A 20,684-nucleotide genomic window follows, 5' to 3' on the forward strand; every position below is an offset into this window, starting at 1 on the left:
AAAACATTCAAGACCGTTTTGTTGTGGTAATTCCCGTTGTCGGGACAATGGTGAATATCCTCACGCCTTTCTGAGAGAGTGCTTATAGTGACCAGACAGTGTGAGTACGTTATCACACGGTTCACACCTCATACGAACACAACTAAAGCCAGCAGAAGATAACATGCTGACATTTTTACACTTCAATCGATCATGAAAGGGACCAGAGTTTGGCAGTTGGCACGTCTCACTTACAAAAGCCACAAGTCTAGTTTGATGACAGAAGACTGCCAGTGTTGTTCAGGGTTTTTTTGCTAAAATGGGTTCAAAAGTAGTACAGTTTTACTTCATGCCACAATGGACTTCATTTTATTTTAGGAACAGACTCTCACACATGTTGCTATTTTGTACATGTACTTTATTTATGTACTCGACGCACCTTATAATTTAAGATGGTTTGTTTTGTAATCTTTTTCATTCATTCTGTTGTCCTTCCAATGTACTGTGCATTTACAACAAATAACTAAAGGAACCATTGTGAAGGCTTGGGTCGATTCATTGCGGTCACCTGCTGGGTTTTTGAAAATGATGGGGTGACGGGTTGAGAGAAGACGGAAAGAATGACTATAGGCATAATGATGAAGTTTTATTTTTATTTTTATCAAAGCACCTCCGTGCCCACACGCAGACGTTCCTTAAACGATGCTCATTTGCACCTCCCACTGAAACACAAACACAGGCTGTAACACATGCAGCTACTGCTTGCTAATAATAGTTTATGTTGGAGAGGTTCAGCCCAGTCATACACATTATCTAAATGAGCAGTTTGGACGTGTGCGTGTGTGTGTTTACCTGAGAGGGGTCGTAATCAACGGGCGAGAGACAGACAGGAAGGGAGGAAAGGGAGACAGAGACTAGCTTATAGCTTCACCACAGCGGTTGTTGCCCAACGGTAAACTAGACTGTTGTGGGGCCTTTTGTATGTTCAGTCTTTGTGTCAGTGACAGAAAGAAACTGTAGTAAAGAGAGAGACAGATGAATGAGTCTGGTTTGTATACCAGCACACATGTGACACACGCATGCACGCAAACACGCACGCACACAGACGCCATCAGTCAACCTGAAGGCTACCGCATGCACACGGGTAAACCGCACATACTGTATAACACTCACACACGTTTCAAATCCGGCCGCAGACGGCTCACACATGCTATCCACACATGCACGGATGCTTAGCATGCATGCACCCGCACGTGCGCACACACACACACACACACACACACACACACACACACACACACACACACACACACACACACATCTTCAGGCCATAGCGCCCATCTAATGACAGCTCTGGGCACTCCCGCTCCCTCATAAACCACATGGGTCTCCTACACACACGCACGCTCACACACACATGCACGTGGGCACGCACGCATGCACGACCGCACGAGCACACACACACACACACACACACACACACACACACACACACACGCGCGCACACACACACACACACACACACACACACACACGCACACACACACACGCACACACACACACACACACACACACACACACCTCTAATCATAAACCCTCACACAAATACCCCAGCGTTTTTGTCATTTAGCCATCATGCCAGCAGCCTCAGAGCCAAGCCGTATGTCTGAGTGATGAACCACACACGCGCATACACACGCTCGCATACACACACACGTGCGCGACCACACCGCTAAACTAACAAGCACATAACTCTTGTAAAGAGGGCTGGCTGCCCTTTGGCCAAAGCCTCTGCTGCTTCCGTGAACATCCAGTGATCTTTATCTCATTACATAATAACAGCAGAACGCCTCTTCTGCTGGGAGGGACACCTCAGCTTCCACACACACTCACACACACGCACGCACACACGCACGCACAGTGACCACAGCCCTGCTATAGGCCATCGCCCTCTAGCCCTGTGATAACAGAGTGGTGATGTAAGCAAACCCTAAATGTTGACCTTCTACACAGCAAGTTTAGCTGAGGTAACTTACTGTCAGGAGATGGATGTTGTGTACTGTGCCTGACACACGACCTTCTGAACGGAAGAGTACAGTTAGAATATAGGTATTATTACAAATACGTTTTGCTGTGGAGCACATTTTATGTGGTATGAAATGAGCTATATACTGTAAATTAAGTTTTGATTGATTTGATACTTACTAGATTTCTCTTTAAATGCAATCAACACATGTGTGTCTTTGTTCATTCCTGTTAACATTACAAATCTATAGCCAACAACAAGAGCCAAACAGCATGGATAGTAGGGTGGCTAAAGGAAGCACAAATTGGTTACTTGAGAAACATATCTTTTGTGAAAAATGTAGCCACTCAGCCACTGAGAAGAGTGCACAAATTGATCCAAATAGACCTATTGGGGTCCATTCATTGTATATAGACTATTTACAGCTTCCTTGTGTCCGAGAGTCCAGTGAATTGTTGCTGAAACATCCCTTCTTTCAGCCACACTGAATTAGAACCCCTTGTGGGTGTTTTTGTCTTCAAGATTAGGGTCAGTGCTTTTGGACACGCGGTGGTGTTTAGGTTCATGTGCTGGAGCCTCGAAACCCACAGTTAAGTTAGATTATAGTCATCCAGTGTGCAATAAGCGCCATGCACTTCCCTGGAGATTTTTAGGAAGTTGTGCTTTCTGAGAAGCAGGTATTTTCCAAAACGCTCGTGTTTTGGAACTAAGATGTGAAGTCTGCATGCAGATGTGTCCAATTTCTTTCTTTTTCCCCCCCTTTTCTTAGTCACTATGTTACCACACACCGATAATACCAGATCTACAAGATCACAACAAGTCGCGGTGCAAGGCGCTGTGGTCTTGTAGATGTGCTATTTTCGGACACGGCCTATACCCTGTCTTTAGTTTAAAGTGATCGAGGGAGCAGAGGGAGGGGGAGGAAGGGGGTTAAGGGGGGCGGAGGGTAGAATGGAAATGGGCTGTACGGCAAAAAAATAAAAAGAAACGTCCAGGATTTCATTTCACAACCACACCTATGTCCGACCGACACTACCTTTCCGCTTCCCACCCTTTCCTGAGCTCCCCTACACACACACACACACACACACACACACACACACACAGACGCTCACCATGCCCCGCTCGTTCACTCACTTAGAAAATTGTGCCAGATGTCACATCAAGAAGCAGAGTAGCAGCACTGCTGCAGCCAGATGAAGAATTTGAGCAATTCTCTGAAAATATTTGCAGAGCGGCTCAGGGTTGAAGTGGCTGGTGGCTGCCGGGGAGGCAGAGGTTAAACCTTACCAGCTTTAATGAGGGCCCGCCTGATGGACCGCTGTAATACTATAGGAGCTAATGGAGGGGGCCGAGCCGAGCAGGAGGCTCAAACCATATAGGGTTAATTCTATAGGGTCTGTTATGAAGCCAATTCCTATGGGATAATGAAGGTTAACAGAGGGACCTCGCTCCCTCCCCCTTCCATGGAAACTCACATCACCAAACACCTGACTGCCTGCTAGGACAGATGGGAGCCCAGATAGGCAGCCTCAGGAATATCAGATGATGATGGAAATTGGCTTTCTTCTAGTTCCCTTGGAGCCTGAGTCTGTTTCTCCCTCTGACTCGGTTCTTGAGGTATTCATAAGCGAACCGCACACCCTCGTCTTTAGGCTCCAATATCAAATAGGCCACCGCATATACCGTCTCTGTCGGCTAACAAAACTGTTACTTTTTCAGATTAAAAAAATATTAAGACAATAGCAAAAGTAGCAGATCTACAAGGTCAAACAGCTTGCAGATCTCCTACTTTTGATGCTTTCACGTGGCGCTGCAGTATGATCAATAGGCCGTTCATTTACGAAGAAACACAAAATGTTAGAATATGGAGATAAGAGAATTCTACCCGACAACGATACCTAATATAGAGCGATTAGCTACTATAACAACACGCAGGCAGGGCTTTTGGAATGCCTCTTGTTTTTTTCAAAGTACTAAAAGTCAAAGGACACACAGTAGTCTTGGGACAGCCTGAGATTCTGCACTGCAAGAGGAACCCTGGGGGCTCCAATCCTTGAACGTCATCCAAACCCATGTAGTCCTGTCTCTCATGTTGCCTCTCGTCGTGCACTTTACTAATGTACGCCTGTGCCCATGCACACGAGAGGACGCACACGCACGCACACACACACACACACACACACACACACACACACACACACACACACACACACACACACATATAATCTCTAGCCCCCATTGTGTAAAACATAATCAGAGTTTAGGTGAGGGCTACTTTTAGAAAGTAGTCTTTCCTGAAAAATGTCATAAACTGGCGCCTCGCCATTGTGTCTCTCTCCCACAGTCAGCAACCGCTCATTAACCACTTAAACCCCAGCATCCGAATTCTGGGAAAGACCATTTGCAGAAGCTAGCAGATCAACAGGCTCAACGAACGCGCTGTGAGGTTCTCGGTCTGCTGTTTTCAGATTTAAAGCTGTACTACCGGTCTGTAGTGTGGGTCATGACCGAAAGAATAAGGTCAAGGAATACAAGCGGCTGAAATTAGTTTTCTTCGACGGGTGGCTGGCGTCTCCCTTAGATATAGGGTGAGAACTAAGTTCAGTCACACGAGAGAGACTCTGAGTAGAGTCGCTGCTTTTTTGCCTGGAAAGGAGCCAGCTTAGATGGTTCGGGCATCTGGTTAGGATGACTCTCGGGCGTCTCCCTAGGGAGGTCCTCGAGGCACGTCCCACTGGGAGGAGACCCCGGGGCAGACCAAGGCCCAGTTGGAGGAATCACATCGACTCACTGGCCTTGGAACGTCTCTGGATCCTCCAGGAGGAAGTCACAAATGTTGCTCTGGAGTGGGACGTCTGGAACACTATGGTGGAGCTGTTGCCCCCGCGACCTGACTACGGATAGGCGGTTGAAGATGGATAGATGGACTACCGGTCTGTAACTTTCCTATTTTACCACAGATTTGAACCTGGCTTCCTGACCTGCACAAGTGATGTTTAATTGAGCTTGCTCAGGGGATAAATTCAATCTTGATCGCCCGGTCAAACTTTGTGTCAGATTCTGTGTCTAGGTACCGTAAGACATAGACTGGAACTTCCCTATGCTTTCTATGGCATAGGCAGCTCCCGGCAGAAACTAGATGCAGCTGCAGGACTTGAGACTAATAGAGCGACAGAGAGAGAGAGGAGTGTGTGTGTGTGTGTGTGTGTGTGTGTGTGTGTGTGTGTGTGTGTGTGTGTGCGTGTGTGCGTGAATTTAACAAAGGTGCAGACGATCAATATATCAGCAGAGAGGGAGCGACGTTTGCACTACTATGCCGAATTGAAGTGGACTCGGCTCCAGACTTTTCTTTTCTCCCTGGAAATAAAAACGTCTGGGTTTCCGAGGCTAGGTGAGACATGACCTTTGACACAATCTAAATGTCTCAATAGAAGAGCATGGAGGGACCAAATACAACCACCCCAATTGTATATGTTATATTGTATTAACATATGCTACCATACAGAACAAGACAAGAATATATTTTATTCATTAAAAAAAGGTTACATAGTGCCGCTTTAATGTAGAGAGAAAACAGCTCAACAACATATGGGGTTATAAGTTGATGATGGGAAGCCATGGGACAATGCATGATGCAATGTATATAGAGTGTGTGATAGGTCATATATAGGAGAAAAGTATGATACTCCCAAGCCTGTGGTCTAGTTTGTATATTTATGGTGTTTGTGCGTGCTTTTTACTATGTCGCTAAATCATCCCACCGCTACTCAGTAACATTCGGGAGCGTGGCCAAGTCGAAATGAGCAGATGCTGCATATGTGCATCTGCCAAACTCATAAAAGTGTAATGACGACCCACTGGTTTAACCACTTTACTGTGAAGCTTTGTATACTTCTTTGCATGACAAATAGCAAATATTGTGTTTTAATGCACCATTAGCTTTCATTTAGTGCACTGCAAAATCCTGAACTTAACTCTGTGAATGCAGGGCTAATTTGTACACTCACACAGGTAAATTAGGATTTTAATAACAGTTAATATCAGTGGTTGGGGATCAGAAGCACAAAGACGCAGGGATCGTGTCGTATATATTGTGTGTGTGTGTGTGTGTGTGTGTGTGTGTGTGTGTGTGTGTGTGTGTGTGTGTGTGTGTGTGTGTGTGTGTGTGTGTGTGTGTATGCGTGCGTGTGTGTGATTATTACAGTGGTCTCAGATGGCCCCTGTGCATAGAGTCATTAGCATCACCCAAGGGTCTCTCTGAGAGCATGAACTTGTGTGCCTGGAAGGCAGACAGGCATACAAAAGAGTGTCAATAACCCGTGTGTGTGTGTGTGTGTGTGTGTGTGTGTGTGTGTGTGTGTGTGTGTGTGTGTGTGTGTGTGTGTGTCTGACTGACACCAGCTGGCAGATGGCCTGCCAGAGTGTCTGTACCTAAACATAATTGATAAAAGGTAATGCAATATTTATTAATGACCTTGTTCTATTGGGCACTGTATGTATCTCTCTCACTCTTTCGTTCCTGACACACACACACACACACACACACACACACACACACACACACACACACACACACACACACACACACACACACACACACACACACACATGGGGGACAGGACCCTTTGAAAAACCTGCATGCTTCCCTGTCCTCCACAGTCCACACACACCCGCATTCCTCCTCGTTCCCCCCATTCTGGACCCCCTGATAACTCCCCCTTTTTCTTCCTGCTTGTCTTTCTCACCACCCTCCCTCTCCCCACAACTCCCTACATCCACCCACCGCCAAAGCAGGCCAACCAATCAGCCAGTCCACGTTTAGCATAACAAAGGGGGGAATCCTTGTGTGACTGTTTTGTGTGTGCGCATGCACAAGTGGCACTCACACACACACACACTCGCGTGCAATCCGTGCATGTGTGTGTCAGTTGCGGGTAGCAACTGAAGTGTGTGTAGCTGCTTATTTGGAGTTCCTTCCTAAATGTTGTTTAAGCCAGTGGTTCTCAAACATTTTCACGGACTCTCCATCTAGAAATTAACGTTCATCATTCATGTGGCCTATAGTCGCTTCTTTTGGGCTTGTTTTCAATAACTTTTCATAGACCTGGTTGCTTGATTCTCTCCAAAATTCTGGAAACACTGGAGCTCATACATATTCGTTGTGTGCGTGCATGTGTGTCCTCTATTACGGCACAAAAAGAAGACCCAAAGCCCGCAGCTTTGGTATAGTGTGAAGGAAGTCGGTTTACACAGGAAATTGGCTGCACATGGACTCAAAGCCTTGCGTACGTTTATATGGCTACAGATGAAACAGTGTATCTGTGTCTGAGGTTCCTTTAATAGGCAAACCAATATAAACCCCCACTGGAAAATTGGGGCCTGTGTGTCTGTCTGCCAGCAGCAATCTGCTGTGACTGCACCGCACTGCATCAATGGACCAACCAAACGGTCAGGCTTCAACATTTGTAATGTCTTGGATATGTGTTTCTCAAACTTTTTACATTTGAAGGACCCCCCTTAACTCTGACAGTGTACACATGCGGAATCAAGGAACCCCCCCCCCAAGGAACCCTGGGAGACCCTGCAGGACCCCACTTTGAGAACCACTGGTCTTGAGGGAAAAAATGTCACTTTTTGGTTGTTTTTGTTTTGAGATGTGATCTGATCAACCTACCAAATCAGATTCTTTAGTCTCGAGTCTGCACGTTAACACTCTTCGATGTTTAGGGTCCAGGCATTCTACTGTGAGTTGTTTCTCACATACTACATTAATGACCAAATGTTTCACGTTTTTCAAGGCTGTTGTTAAGAGTGGCTCCCACCTGCTCCCCCTTAAGCCTGGTCAGCCACTGGTCCGCTTTATTTTTCTCTCTCCCTTTCTACCTGCCTCTCTCTCTCTCTTTGAGTGGAGACGCATTCCCTTGCTACAACACATGCTTAAGCAATTATTCCATGCATTCCCCCCCCTGCTTCCCTCGATATAGAGAGAGAGAGAGAGAGAGAGAGAGAGAGAGAGAGAGAGAGAGAGAGAGAGAGAGAGAGAGAGAGAGATGGTGGGTGAGTGAGAGAGAAAGAAGAGAGGTGATTCGATGTGGAGTGATCAGGGGCAGCTGGCCGAGGCTTTGCTATATGAGGTTCTGGAAGAGAAATGTGTAGAAGTTGGGCTTGAGTTGACTCCCTTAATCCCTCTCAGAAGAGAGAGAGAGAGAGAGAGAGAGAGAGAGAGAGAGAGAGAGAGAGAGAGAGGAAATGAAAAGAGAAGAGGGGCCTGCTGGCACTGCTGGGAACTGACTGAGTACTGGGCTACAGTGACAACAGCCAAAAGAAAATCAGCTTTCAAAGCCACACATAAACACACACACAAAAGCATGCACGCACACACACACACACACACACACACACACACACACACACTGGATGAACACCCATAGAATAACAAGTTGCGAGGACACACAATACATGTCACAAAGAGTCGGTTTGTCTATACGGGAGAAAGTAGGCTAAGTCCTATATGGTGAATGTAAATAAGAATCACTGTTGAGCAGCATGTTTAAAATGTAATCACATCGGCCAATCTCTTGTTTTAGATTTCAGTTCTCTCTGCAGGCATGCTTCATCTTTCTGTCCGGGATTGTATGGACAGCTCTAACTGGAAAGGCATTGCATCTCGGGGGTGGTACAGGGGCAGATGGACAGGGGTAGGTTATTATGGCTGCACCCGAGGCATAGGAACAGGGTTATGGGTGCACCTGAGGGGGGTCACAGGCTATTTAAAGGGCAGTAAAACGGGCAGGTTTTATGCAGCGCTTCAAAACGTTGAAGCCCCAGGCAGGCACACACTGGACAGCAAACGCAGGGCCAAACTGTGATGATCAAATGGACTTTAAAATGATCAATATATTGATCACGGATAGGCTACAAGCAAGATTCTACGTTGCTTAATTGCTTTGCTTGTTTTTATATTATCTCTAGGCCTACTTGTTTTATAGTTATGACACGTAAAAATAAAAATCTTTAGGCCTACTTGAATTGTTTTGGAATATTCCATCATATGACAGTGTCAGTCATGGTTTGGCAATGACACTGTTTATACTATAAACAGTGTTGTTGCCAAACCATGAGTGACAACCGTGAAACATTCGGTTTAAGCCTGATTTGTAGCCTACTGTAGTTTCACACTGGTGTTGCAGTAGTCCTAAATAGCAGATCTACAAGCTCACATACCAGCACGCAACTATAATGTATATTTACTGTAATTTACTGAGGCTTTAGTAAATTTTTTGTCCTGCGCTGCTTTCCAGGCATGCACGGGGCGGTGTGTGTTGTAGCCTACTGTCTGATAAGACAGCCCTGTGTTCTGTCGCCACTGATAACAAGGCAATAGTCATCGTTTTCAAATGATAAGCAGCAATAATTACCAATAATTAAGAAAGCGCGGGTTCCAACTGAACTGTGTTGATCTCTTCTTGTGTTTGGTGTCAAATATGAATGGTCGTGAATGATGATGGCTTTGTGAATGTGTGTGTAATCAATCATAAGGCATACAGTCAAATTATTGTTTACATTGATATACATTCATTTATGTTCGAAAAAGAAAAAGGGGGAAAATAACTCACCAAGAAGTAGGCAGAAGATATCTAGACCTATTAGCAGTTTCCTCTTGCTGTTGTCAATACCATTGTTGTTGTTTAAGGTAGAGGTTCCTCCGTTCCTTGTCTCTTGAGCCATGGCTTTCTCATACGTATACTTTTGCATTTGAGAACTCCCCTCTTTTTGTTAGGTTTTAAAATCCCACGCCGGTGCACTTAGGTAAAAGAAACTCTCTTATTGTCAGTCCAGTAATGGTAAACCGGTCAGCTGCAGAAATGTCATGCAATTCTAATGGGAAACTAAACTTCCCAAAACTCGGAGGTCTCGTAAAAAGTTGCAGATCAGCCGCGCAGCCCAGCGATGCGATCAGATGTCCCCCGTTCGTATTTTAAACTTTCAGAAGAGAAATTAAATAAACTCGGCTGTATTGGACAATCGTTAAAAATAAATGTTCACCCCTACGTCGCTGGTTTTTTTTTAAGTTGTCTGAGCAACAAAAATGAATGGAAAGCCCAGCTCCCGTTCAGACTCGTTACTTTCAGACTCAAAGGCTTGGAGGGTGAGAAATAGCGCTTCGCGCTGAGAGCCGCTCTTGTTATATCAATCCTTCCTCTCTCTCCTCCTCCCCCTTTCTCTCTTCAAGTCCCCTCTCTCAGCAGCTTCAGCCCTCCTCTTCCCTCTCTGCTAGTGGAGGGTAATCACCTCCATCCCTCCGTGGAAAACTTTCTCTCTGAGGCCGAGGGTGCGAGGGGGCAACGAGGAGCAGGAGCGAGGCGCGCCTAGCGGTCGCGCGCGGGCACGACAGGCGCACCACAGGGGAGCTCGCCAATAGAGCGCACTTTGGACTGCTGCCCGAAAAACAGCGTGCTTTCTGCAAATCTGCAACACATATGCCATCTATTTTCATCCGTCAATCTATCATGTTAACGCTTTCAAATGACAGGAGCATGTAAAGCTTACGAGTCACGACTGAACCGTGAGTTTAAAGCCATAAACGCTTAAAATAGAATAGAATAGAAACGCGCATGGCAATAACAAAACCCCAGTACATCTCAATGATCTCAGTAGCCTACAATAAACTACGGATATAGGGAGAAGAAGTAGGCTAGAGGATTGATTGATTGATATCTGTTACTGTGTGGACGACACCATGATAAAGCACCTTATGCCCAGGGTCCACCATTTTCAATTAATCAGAACATTTAGAGACGTACAAATATACACTTCTATGTGTAAAAAAAACCCCCATATTCAGTTAGGGGTAAAGGGGGAAGGGAAATGAATTGAGAGAAGAGAGTTCCACACAGTGAGAGTTTCGACACCAGCATCCAAAACAAAACACCTTTTGCAAAACTGTGAATTTAAATACAAATGACTGATTCATTTGCTGCTACAATAATAACAATGTCGATATAAGGGCCCCCAGGCTCAAGTTATACCCTTTAGGAGCAATTTTCAGAAAACAACACAGTAAAATGCATATAGCAATATCAATTATAATAATAATGACCTAAGTTGTTCTTACTTGAATAGTCCTAATTTTTTCAACATTTTCAATGTTTTGTATAGGCTATGTTCAAATCTGCTAACCCTAACTTCATTTAAAACAAACAGGAAATAATATAGGCTAGCCGATAATAATACAGAAGAAAAAGCTAAATGCAAATGCAAAAAATGTAAACACTGCTGTAAGTCACTGAATTAAATGTAAACACTAGTGTTCAACGTTTACATATCCACAAAACAACAGTGGAAAGATGCTCAGGCTGTGCAGATTTTTATTAATCATGCTGTGCAGCACAGCATGATTAATACAAATCTGGAGAAAAAAGTAACTGAATTCAATGTAAACACTGCTGTAAGTCACTGCATTCAATGCATCCACATGATTCACCAGCTTTGTCGAAATTAAGTTCATATAGGACATATATAAGAGCTATCCGCAATATTATGCAGGAAAAGCAAAGTCAAACCCTTAGTGATTACTGCCATCTAGTGGTCGAAATGACGATAATAACATTGGGCCAAATAAAGAGCACAATTTGCCGAGTTGGAAATGATTACCGGTATGTTTTTCTCCATCGATTGAGGATTGATCGAATACTTTATATGTAAACAGCACGTGATAGACATTATGCCTAATGTCATCAACAGTGTGTGTGTGTGTGTGTGTGTGTGTGTGTGTGTGTGTGTGTGTGTGTGTGTGTGTGTGTGTGTGTGTGTGTGTGTGTGTGTGTGTGTGTGTGTGTGTGTGTGTGTGTGTGTGTGAGTGTGTGTGTGTGTGCAAAAGAGATGGGAAACTTCTTAGGCCTCAGTCACACATATAAAGAAAGACAGCCTGTTTTCTATGAAGTTTTTTATGAAGTAGGCCTACACCTCAGTGACATCTGTACTTCATAATGTTACTGATCACGTTTCAGACCTCCAAGGCAACACAGAATAGGGGGACTTTTTTATTATTTCCACACAGTGTTGTTTTTTTTGTTGAAAATTAGTGGTATTCCCCTTAAGTTGATGCTGATACCTTTGTACTTGTATACCGTAGCCTACATATTGAATATGTTCTGCTTGTAACAGAATATTTGTTCTTCCATCACTGAATCTGGATGTCTCCCAGAAGAAAATGTATCAGCCAACAGATGGCCAAATGTCAGCCTCCCATGACCACAAGAAGATATGAGCATTAATAAGATCTCACGGATCTCAAGGACATATCCACCCCTTCTTTTTGACAGACTCCCTCCCTCCCTCCCCCATAGACAATATATACATAGGGCATAGGCCTTAACCATTAATAAAAAAAAAGGTTAGAAAAAATAATTACAAGGGGAAAAGGGGGAAACGGAAAGAAAAGCAAAGCTAAAACATCACCTAAATAGACATGCTATGAATTCCAAATATTACAATGTCCATGTTACTGTAACTATACCGTCATGCTGATTATTTCCCTTATAGACAAATCAAGGAAGGTGCCACATGCTTGCTTTGCGACACAGCTACAGTTCTTATCCAGTCTTAAAAGTATGAACAGGTTGCCGCCATACATTGTCTTAAATCAGTTCTATAACCAGTAGTTAATAGCCAGATGACACCATGATGAACTAATTTGTTGACCTATTTCCAAGATGCAGCCAGGAGGGTGTAACACGTACCACTTTAAGCACTTAATAACTTGCTTCTCACATTGCCAGCAGAGGTCAGTGTTTCACAGTTTTAATGTAGACCTATAGCCATTTTTCATAGGGGCCAGTAACATATTGTGTTTAGTACTAGTAATTAGTCAAGAAAGACTGCTTCTTGTGAAAAGATGAGCCAGGGAGGTATGATATATCTCCAACAGTTGTTTGTATTTTCTTCCCCTAAATATTTTTGAGCCCTATAGGCTTTCTTGGATTTAAATCCTCTTAGTAGACCATGTATTGAACTGTACTTTCCTATGTGCTCTTTTTTTCAAACTGTTAATAAAGTATTCAATCAATCAATCAATGAATCAATCAATCAATCAATTCAAATCGTGAGTGGAAGTGAAATAGTTGATGCTTTACAAATCAGTTTACATTCTCCGCGAAAGAAACAAGTGTTGTGATTGGTCGGGAAAATATCGTATCCGGGGGAAATACATTTGACGGCTGTTCCGGAGGATACAACCGCCGATAGCTTCTCTGCCTTAGGTTGTGACCAGGCTTTTCTTTTCACAGATACGTAAGCCTGGGACCGAGGCTACATCAAACCCTGTACACTCAAGACACTGCATGCCCCCGCTGCCACCCTTAGATCTCCATATATGGGAGCTGACCTGTTCTGACATTCCATATGTTGATCTGATGTGGTGTGAGTTTAATAAACAGGTATTAACAACATACCTTTTGACATCAGGGGCATGGCCTCCAACTTGGTCTAATACATTTTATAGTCAGATATCTTTGTTATCAGTAGTACTAGTTACCCTACCATTTTCAAGAAATATACTGAGCAAAGGGAGGTATTGCCTGACCTGTATGCTATTTAGACTTCTTTGTCTTAGTCTACTTACAATTTCATCACTAGTCACGTAGTCAGGAGTATAAATGTGTGTGTGTGTGTGTGTGTGTGTGTGTGTGTGCGTGCGTGCGTGTGTGTGTGTGTGTGTGTGTGCGTGCGTGTGTGTGTGTGTGTGTGTGTGTGTGTGTGTGTGTGTGTGTACTACCACCATGATTCTGAACACCAAGAATCCATTTGCACACATAACACAAATTTGTATATTGCTTGCCAGTTGCCACGACCGCATTGTTGACCCAGTGTCTGATGCAGTTAAAAATGTATGCCATCCAGTGCAGCAATGTATAAACCTTCAAGAGTGCTACCAGATTGGGTTAGTTGTGCATGATGTGATGTCTTTGCTAACATCTCAAATACATCTTATGTTGTTTTTGTTTGTTGACATCAGTCACAGTCATAAGCAGGTCCTGATTCTGGAGGTGGTCTGTGTATTTGATTTGTACATGGACCAGTCATTTTAAGATAAACATTCCAAGTACCAACCATTACTTTGAATCATAACAAATCTTTGGTACCGATGTTTATTCACTATACTGATATTTGGAAGCCTGGGCCATGTAGCCTACATAAACTGACCACGTAGCCTAACAATAGCTGGCATGACAAAGAGCAAAGCCAAACAACTTGTCGAATACTCAGGGACGGGGCTGGGCCAACTGGCGCTCTGGGCAACCCCCCTGGGCAACCACCCCCATAAAATATCAACAGCATGCCATGCATTTCTCACCTTCTTTCCTCTCAACTGCAGCACTGACACGCACAGCATTGTGTGTGTGTGTGTGTGACTGTGTTTTTGAGTGGTGCAACCACTCCAAGGAACAGCAATGTCTATGTTCTACCTATGACTATAGAGTACCAGTAGGGGCGCTGTTCTGTTGTGCCAGAAACAGAGAGAGAGAGAGAGAGAGATAGTATTAGTGCTGCACTGTTGCCTGCTAATGAGAGAGAGAGAGAGAGAGAGAGAGAGAGAGAGGAGGGGGGGGGGGGACAGGGGGGTTGCACCACTCAGTTCACACAGGTGTGATTTTTACTTATACTTTAACTATATGGGAGAACGGAGAGGTGAGCTGCGAGCGCCGTCAGTCACACAGCCACCCCCCCCCCCAAATGAGCCTCTGGAAGGCTAAATAACAACACAGAGAGAAAGGCTACGGTTTGAAAATGAAATAACAAATTTACTTCACACTTACAGTAATGTGTAGCATACCGGTATATTATCCACAATTAATATAAAAATCACACTCATGTGAAGTGAGGGGTGCCCACTGTGGCTGCCACATGACGTGTGTGGGGGATACTTAAATATTGCAATCTACTCTACACCATAGACTTGGCTGCCATAGACTTGGCTGGGGGAAGGGGGCTGCTTAAAGCAAACATTAAAAGTCCATAGACGTGGCTGCCACATGACTTGAGTCCAATATGTGTACCATAGCTATGCCCAGACCACCCATCAAGATGCCACCCATGCCCTTTTGGGTTGTTGTTGACAGGCAACATATTTTTGTTTAAATATTTTTGGCACAACAACAGAGAGTAGATCGGACACATCTGATTTTCGGCTTAAATGAGCCCGGCCAAAGCATTTGCCTGCCAACAATGTTTCCAAAATGCTTGATAATGATGACAGGATGTTTCTAGCATCCCATCCCATAGAGGTCTTCAACAGGGGGCCCGGGACCCTAGGGGACAGGGGGTCCTCAGTTAGTACAGGGGGTCAGACAAAACTTTGTGTGATTGATAGGAACTTGATAATTTTTTTTTACATTAACCAATTTAACCTATAGCATATCCCTATTCTGATGAGAACTTTAGCCAAAAATGTCAGGGAGTGAAAAAAGAGCAGAACAAGTAGGCCTATGAGTAAAAGGTCAAGTCTACTAATTGGGGGTTTTAGTGGTTAAATGTCTGAAAACACATAGCCTATTAACAATCCAATAAAATAAAAATAAACACAACACTATTGTCTGATTATGAGTTGAGAGATATACTTTATTAATCCCCCGACCCCTGCCCTGCCTGCAGCCTGCCTGCTGGATTCATTCCATTCCACGGAGATTATTTTCTCAAGCCTCCGATGGGCTGGGTTAAGTTTTTAGCCACGGCTCCGGGCTCACACGACTCACGACATGACAGTCATGTTTCAGGGCTTAGGTTGGATGGCTGAGTGAGTGAGTGTGGGAATTCACGGCCCCGCCTCCCGGTGCAGCCCTAGGCAGGCAGCACCATAGAGTATTAAGCACCCACCCACCCAGGCCAGCAGCACCCAAAACACACAGTCACACATGACACACACCCACCGACCCAGCACCCACACACACACCCGCCCACCACACCGAGGCGAGGAGGAAGCCCAGCCTCGCCTCAGACAGAGCTGTCGGTAACGGAGAAGATGGCAGAGCGGCAGCCAAAGCACGAAGGCAGGGTAAAAATCGGACACTACATCCTCGGAGACACGCTGGGAGTCGGAACGTTCGGCAAAGTAAAGAGTTGAGTCACTGTTGTTCCTTTCTTTGTCACGCCGCGGCCGTGCGGAACCCAAACGTGTGTGCGTGGGGTTGTGTGTGTGTGCACGCTGTGTATTTCCCAGAGGAAATTTACCTTTTTTCTTTTTACCGAGCAGTGGTTGAAGTTACCGGTGGGGTCGATGTGCGCAGTTTGCGTAGCTGTACATCCGTAGCCATTAGCGACAGAATGAATCGTGACGTTAAGGGGTTTCGAGAATAGCACGGCTTCAAAGGCAAATTATTTCACCAAAGCCCTAATGTTTGTCGCTCAGCGACACTGCGAGCAATTGTATTAGATAGCCTGCAATTAGACCCACTGGCTTGTACTATTATCATTATTATTTATTTGCTTTCTAGGACTGTAATGTCCAGCAGCAATGGGCATTTTGAAGAGTAAACAAACCCTAAACCCACCGCCATAGCATAATGTTATCTCGAGATATTCTTGATAATGCTATAATAAATGGTCTGATTGCTCTATCTTATCACCTGGTAGTAAATAATATGCCGTCTACAGACTGGGGGACGACCAGGCACAATGCCAGGGGGCCGTAAAGTTTGCGTAGTGTTGAATGCCCGTGTTCTGCTCTCTATTCTAAGCTTCTCAGTTTACAGTTTTCATTATGTCTGCGTGACCTTGTGGAATTTTAACACCACTCAGCCACTATGGGGGGCTTCTTCTTTCTCGCGATGGTTGTTGCTGCCTAAGGATTCTGTAGCCTTAGCCATGGTTCATGACTCTCGTATTCATACGAGAGTCATGATAATTATCATGGCAGTCATGTTTCTGGGCTACTGTAGCCTCTACTGTACAGGTTGGTTGTGTACAGTGACAGTGAGTGTAGGCTAGAGCCTCTACACTACAATCAGGTTAAACTAGCCATGATATTTGATACATATTGACATAACATGCCATCATTATCATCACGACAGAGTTAAATTCCAAGGCTATTTGATAGCAACGTTGTTGATGTCACTAAAATGTGGCAGGCAGACACGGTGTCAACTAACTAATGTCCCGAGGAGGTCACCAGCTGGCTCTTCCCAGATGAATCAGGCAGCCCCTTCCAACCATGAAGCAAGGCTACATTAGGCCAAACTCCCCTCAAAGACAGAAATAGGAGGCCAGCAACGGTTTACACCAGGGGTCAGCTTTTTGTGTGCCAAGTGCCATGTTTTTATTTTCTTTATAGTCAGTGTGCCATATCAACATTGTTTGTCGATTATGACACCCCATCAAAATAAAACATTTCCAACAGATTTTGATTGTCCATAATTATACTACATAACAAACAACCTTAATGTTTTTCTTCATCTTAGCATTATTTTCTTTCGCAACATGATAATTGCGATTGGAGGTCGCAAATTACTTTGAAAACCTGTTGTTCCGTCACGGCACCGTATATGGCCTTCAGTCGTCACACCTTGTGACACGTCACACCTTGTGACACGTCACACCACCATATATGGCTGTCAGTCCATCACGCCTTTTGACACGTCACGCGGCACGTCACGCTACCATATATGGTTGTCAGTCCATCACGCCTTTTGACACGTCACACCTTGTGACACGTCACGCGGCACGTCACGCTACCATATATGGTTGTCAGTCCATCACGCCTTGTGACACGTCACGCGGCACGTCACGCTACCATATATGGCTGTCAGTCCATCACGCCTTGTGACACGTCACGCGGCACGTCACGCTACCATATATGGTTGTCAGTCCATCCGTCTCCCTTTTGACTGATAGGCCTACCTGCCCATTCAAACTCTAGACGGGCCCTCCCCAAAGTTATATCCCCCATGCCAAAGTGCCAGCGCTCGTCTGCCGTCACCCAGGCGGATGCGTGCACGCGACCTAGGTCGCTTCTCGCCCTCAGGGCATCTTACTGGTGATCAGACTCGGAGAATTGAGAGCAATAACCCACCTATCTCACAGACTCCACCCCCTGTCAAAGTTAGGAGTTTGAATGATTGTAGAATTATGTGCAGCATGTAATTTGCATACATATATGAGGGGAGTTAATGTTACTACATTTATTAGATACAAAAAAGTGAGGGGTGCTAATATATTAAAGTCTAACTGATTAGATGATGTAAAACAAACGGTGCCAACACAAACAACAACAAATGCCATTAACAATAAAGAGACAATATGACTATGAGTTACATTCTGACGTACATTTCCCCTTCATTGTCAATGGCGTTTACAAAACAAACGATCTAAAGACAAACATTAAACATTACATTTTTGAGGGGCTAGCGCCCCTCAAAAATATATAATGAATTACAAAAGAAAATCCACCCCGTCTGAACTGTGTGTGTGTGTGTGTGTGTGTGTGTGTGTGTGTGTGTGTGTGTGTTAGGCTACTCAACAGTGATACCTTAAGTCACTGCAGTATTTCCGTACTCAAGCGGACATGGAGACATAACATAGGGACCCACATTGTTGTTCCTTGGATTGGCTAGCACTAGCACCACTCAAACTTATCTGTGTGCACTGTACTAATCTGAATCTGTACTCTCACAGCGCTGTACTCTGTACGGGTGATATACTTAATACTGTACTACTCGTACTGTGCTGTACTGTACACCATGCTGTACAACACTGTACTGTGTACAGCACTGTACTTACACTAAATAACTTGCACCTGCAACATGCACGCACCTGTACAGTGTGAAGCTCAACAGAGCCACTTTGTCACCTGTTGGTACCCCAAAAAGACAGACAGACTAGTGATGCACGGGTCGACCTGTAAACCGCGGCTGAGTGGGTCAATGTTTCCGTTTTGGTTGTGGCGGGTCAAATGGTATACACAAGTTGAACTGTAATCTGCGGGTCAACCCGCGGGTTGAGTAAAGAAATGCAGGCTTTTTTTGGTGGGGTGGGTCAAATTATCATGAATGCGGGCACCCACGGGTCGTTTCCCCCCCCCCCAAGATTAGCATCACTAAAACAGACATAGGTACGCATATTGCTGTTCCTTGGAGTGGCTAGTACCACTCAGAAATCCTCTCGCTCACACTCACTGTATGCCAGTGACCACCCTCCCCTACATGGGAGATTGTTGCCTAAGTGGTTTACACCAGTGGTTCCCAAAGTGGCGTCCGGGGACCCTCAGGGGTCCTTGATGGAGTTCCAGGGGGTCCCCAGCTAAATGATAGTTTGGATTGGAACCAAATGGACCCTTATGGGTCTGTAACTCGAGTGTACACATGGAACCAAATGGACCATTTTGTTCCATTTGTACACTCAGAGTTAAATTAACATTGATTTTACAATATAAATGTGGGGTCCCAGAGATAGAAATGCCATTAAATGGGGCGCCGTAGACTAATATGCATGTCAAATTGGGCTTCTTGAAATTAAACGGGTTGAGAATCACTGCTAGAGCCATAAAAACCTTCTCTTATGGGGGTCCCTGCCCTGGCAAACCGTTTTACACAGTAGGAAAATAAGGTGATAATCCTCCAAATTAATCCAGGGCCCAATGTTCTCAACCGTGTTCATCAAATCCTGCGTGATGCGTTAATAGTGTATATAGTTGAGTTGGATATTGTAATAATACGTATGAACCCCCCCCCCCCCCTCTCTACATCTTATCCTTTTTCCTATTTGAATATTTGTTTATATCTGCTTTTATATTTGTATTGTTTCCCTTTTCAGTTGGAGAGCATCAGCTGACGGGCCATAAAGTGGCCGTGAAGATCCTGAACAGACAGAAGATCCGCAGTCTGGATGTGGTGGGGAAGATCAAGAGGGAGATCCAGAACCTGAAGCTGTTCAGACACCCTCACATCATCAAACTGTATGTCACACACGTCTTCTTTTACTGACAATACAATGGTGAGGGTGAGGGGTGGTGACATGGTTTATGAAACCAGGAAGTCGCAGTAGCTGGTAGGGCACCCAAATCATAAATGTAGTGCATCCCAAATGCACAAGGTGTTATACAATTTGCCATAATGAGAAAATAAAGTTATTACATTGCTTTAAAATTAACATATTGGATCCCTAGGACAGGTATACTCATCCTATAAATTAATTACGCTGGGTACTCATGGCGAGCACGAGCAGGCTCATCTTAAGGCGTGTAAGTAAACAAGCAGGTAAAAGAGTAACGTTTGAGCAGACATTCTACCATTTGTAGTAGAAGACCTGCGAGTTTACACCGCAGATATGTCGTCTCCGCCTACAGGAAACACGTTCGCTGCGACCATGAGACCCGTTTCTGAATTCGTCTATAGGTTGTCTCCATATATGGAGCCCTAGGTGAAATAACGAAGGCTTTCACCTTGAGCTCCATATATGGAGACAACCTATAGCTATAGCTGATGCCCCCCATGCCAAAGCACCAGTGCTCGCTCGCCCAGCAGTCTGCCGTCAACGAGGCGTATGCGTGTGCACGCGAGCTCGCCCTTTAGTTTATGAGGTGGCATTGTTTGAATGGGCGCCATCATGGGTAACCGTTAAGCAGTAATCATGACGAGATAGTCACCATTTTAAAATGATTTAAAACCAATAATAAAGGGAATGG

At 44.7% G+C, this 20,684-nt stretch overlaps 2 protein-coding genes across 4 annotated transcripts in view; one reads left to right on the forward strand and one right to left on the reverse strand.

Moving 5' to 3' along the window:
* Positions 1-10,306, reverse strand: part of plpp3 (phospholipid phosphatase 3) — a 51,238-nt gene extending 40,932 nt beyond the window's left edge. For both annotated transcript variants that reach the window (XM_080770335.1, XM_080770336.1), the window contains exon 1: positions 9,625-10,306. In XM_080770335.1, coding sequence (XP_080626461.1) covers positions 9,625-9,763 — 139 coding nt within the window. In that variant the 5' untranslated portion in view covers positions 9,764-10,306. The remainder of the gene's footprint in view (positions 1-9,624) is intronic.
* Positions 10,307-15,894: 5,588 nt separating this feature from the next.
* Positions 15,895-20,684, forward strand: part of prkaa2 (protein kinase, AMP-activated, alpha 2 catalytic subunit) — a 28,103-nt gene continuing 23,313 nt past the window's right edge. For both annotated transcript variants that reach the window (XR_013964545.1, XM_080771114.1), the window contains exons 1-2: positions 15,895-16,125; positions 19,814-19,955. Coding sequence is in view for 1 of the 2 variants with exons in the window: in XM_080771114.1 (XP_080627240.1) it covers positions 16,029-16,125; positions 19,814-19,955 (239 nt within the window). In the remaining variant the exon portion in view is untranslated. The remainder of the gene's footprint in view (positions 16,126-19,813; positions 19,956-20,684) is intronic.

This window comes from Protomyctophum bolini (assembly GCF_963924005.1).
Source record: "Protomyctophum bolini genome assembly, chromosome: 8".
NCBI classification, from domain to species: Eukaryota; Metazoa; Chordata; class Actinopteri; order Myctophiformes; family Myctophidae; genus Protomyctophum; species Protomyctophum bolini.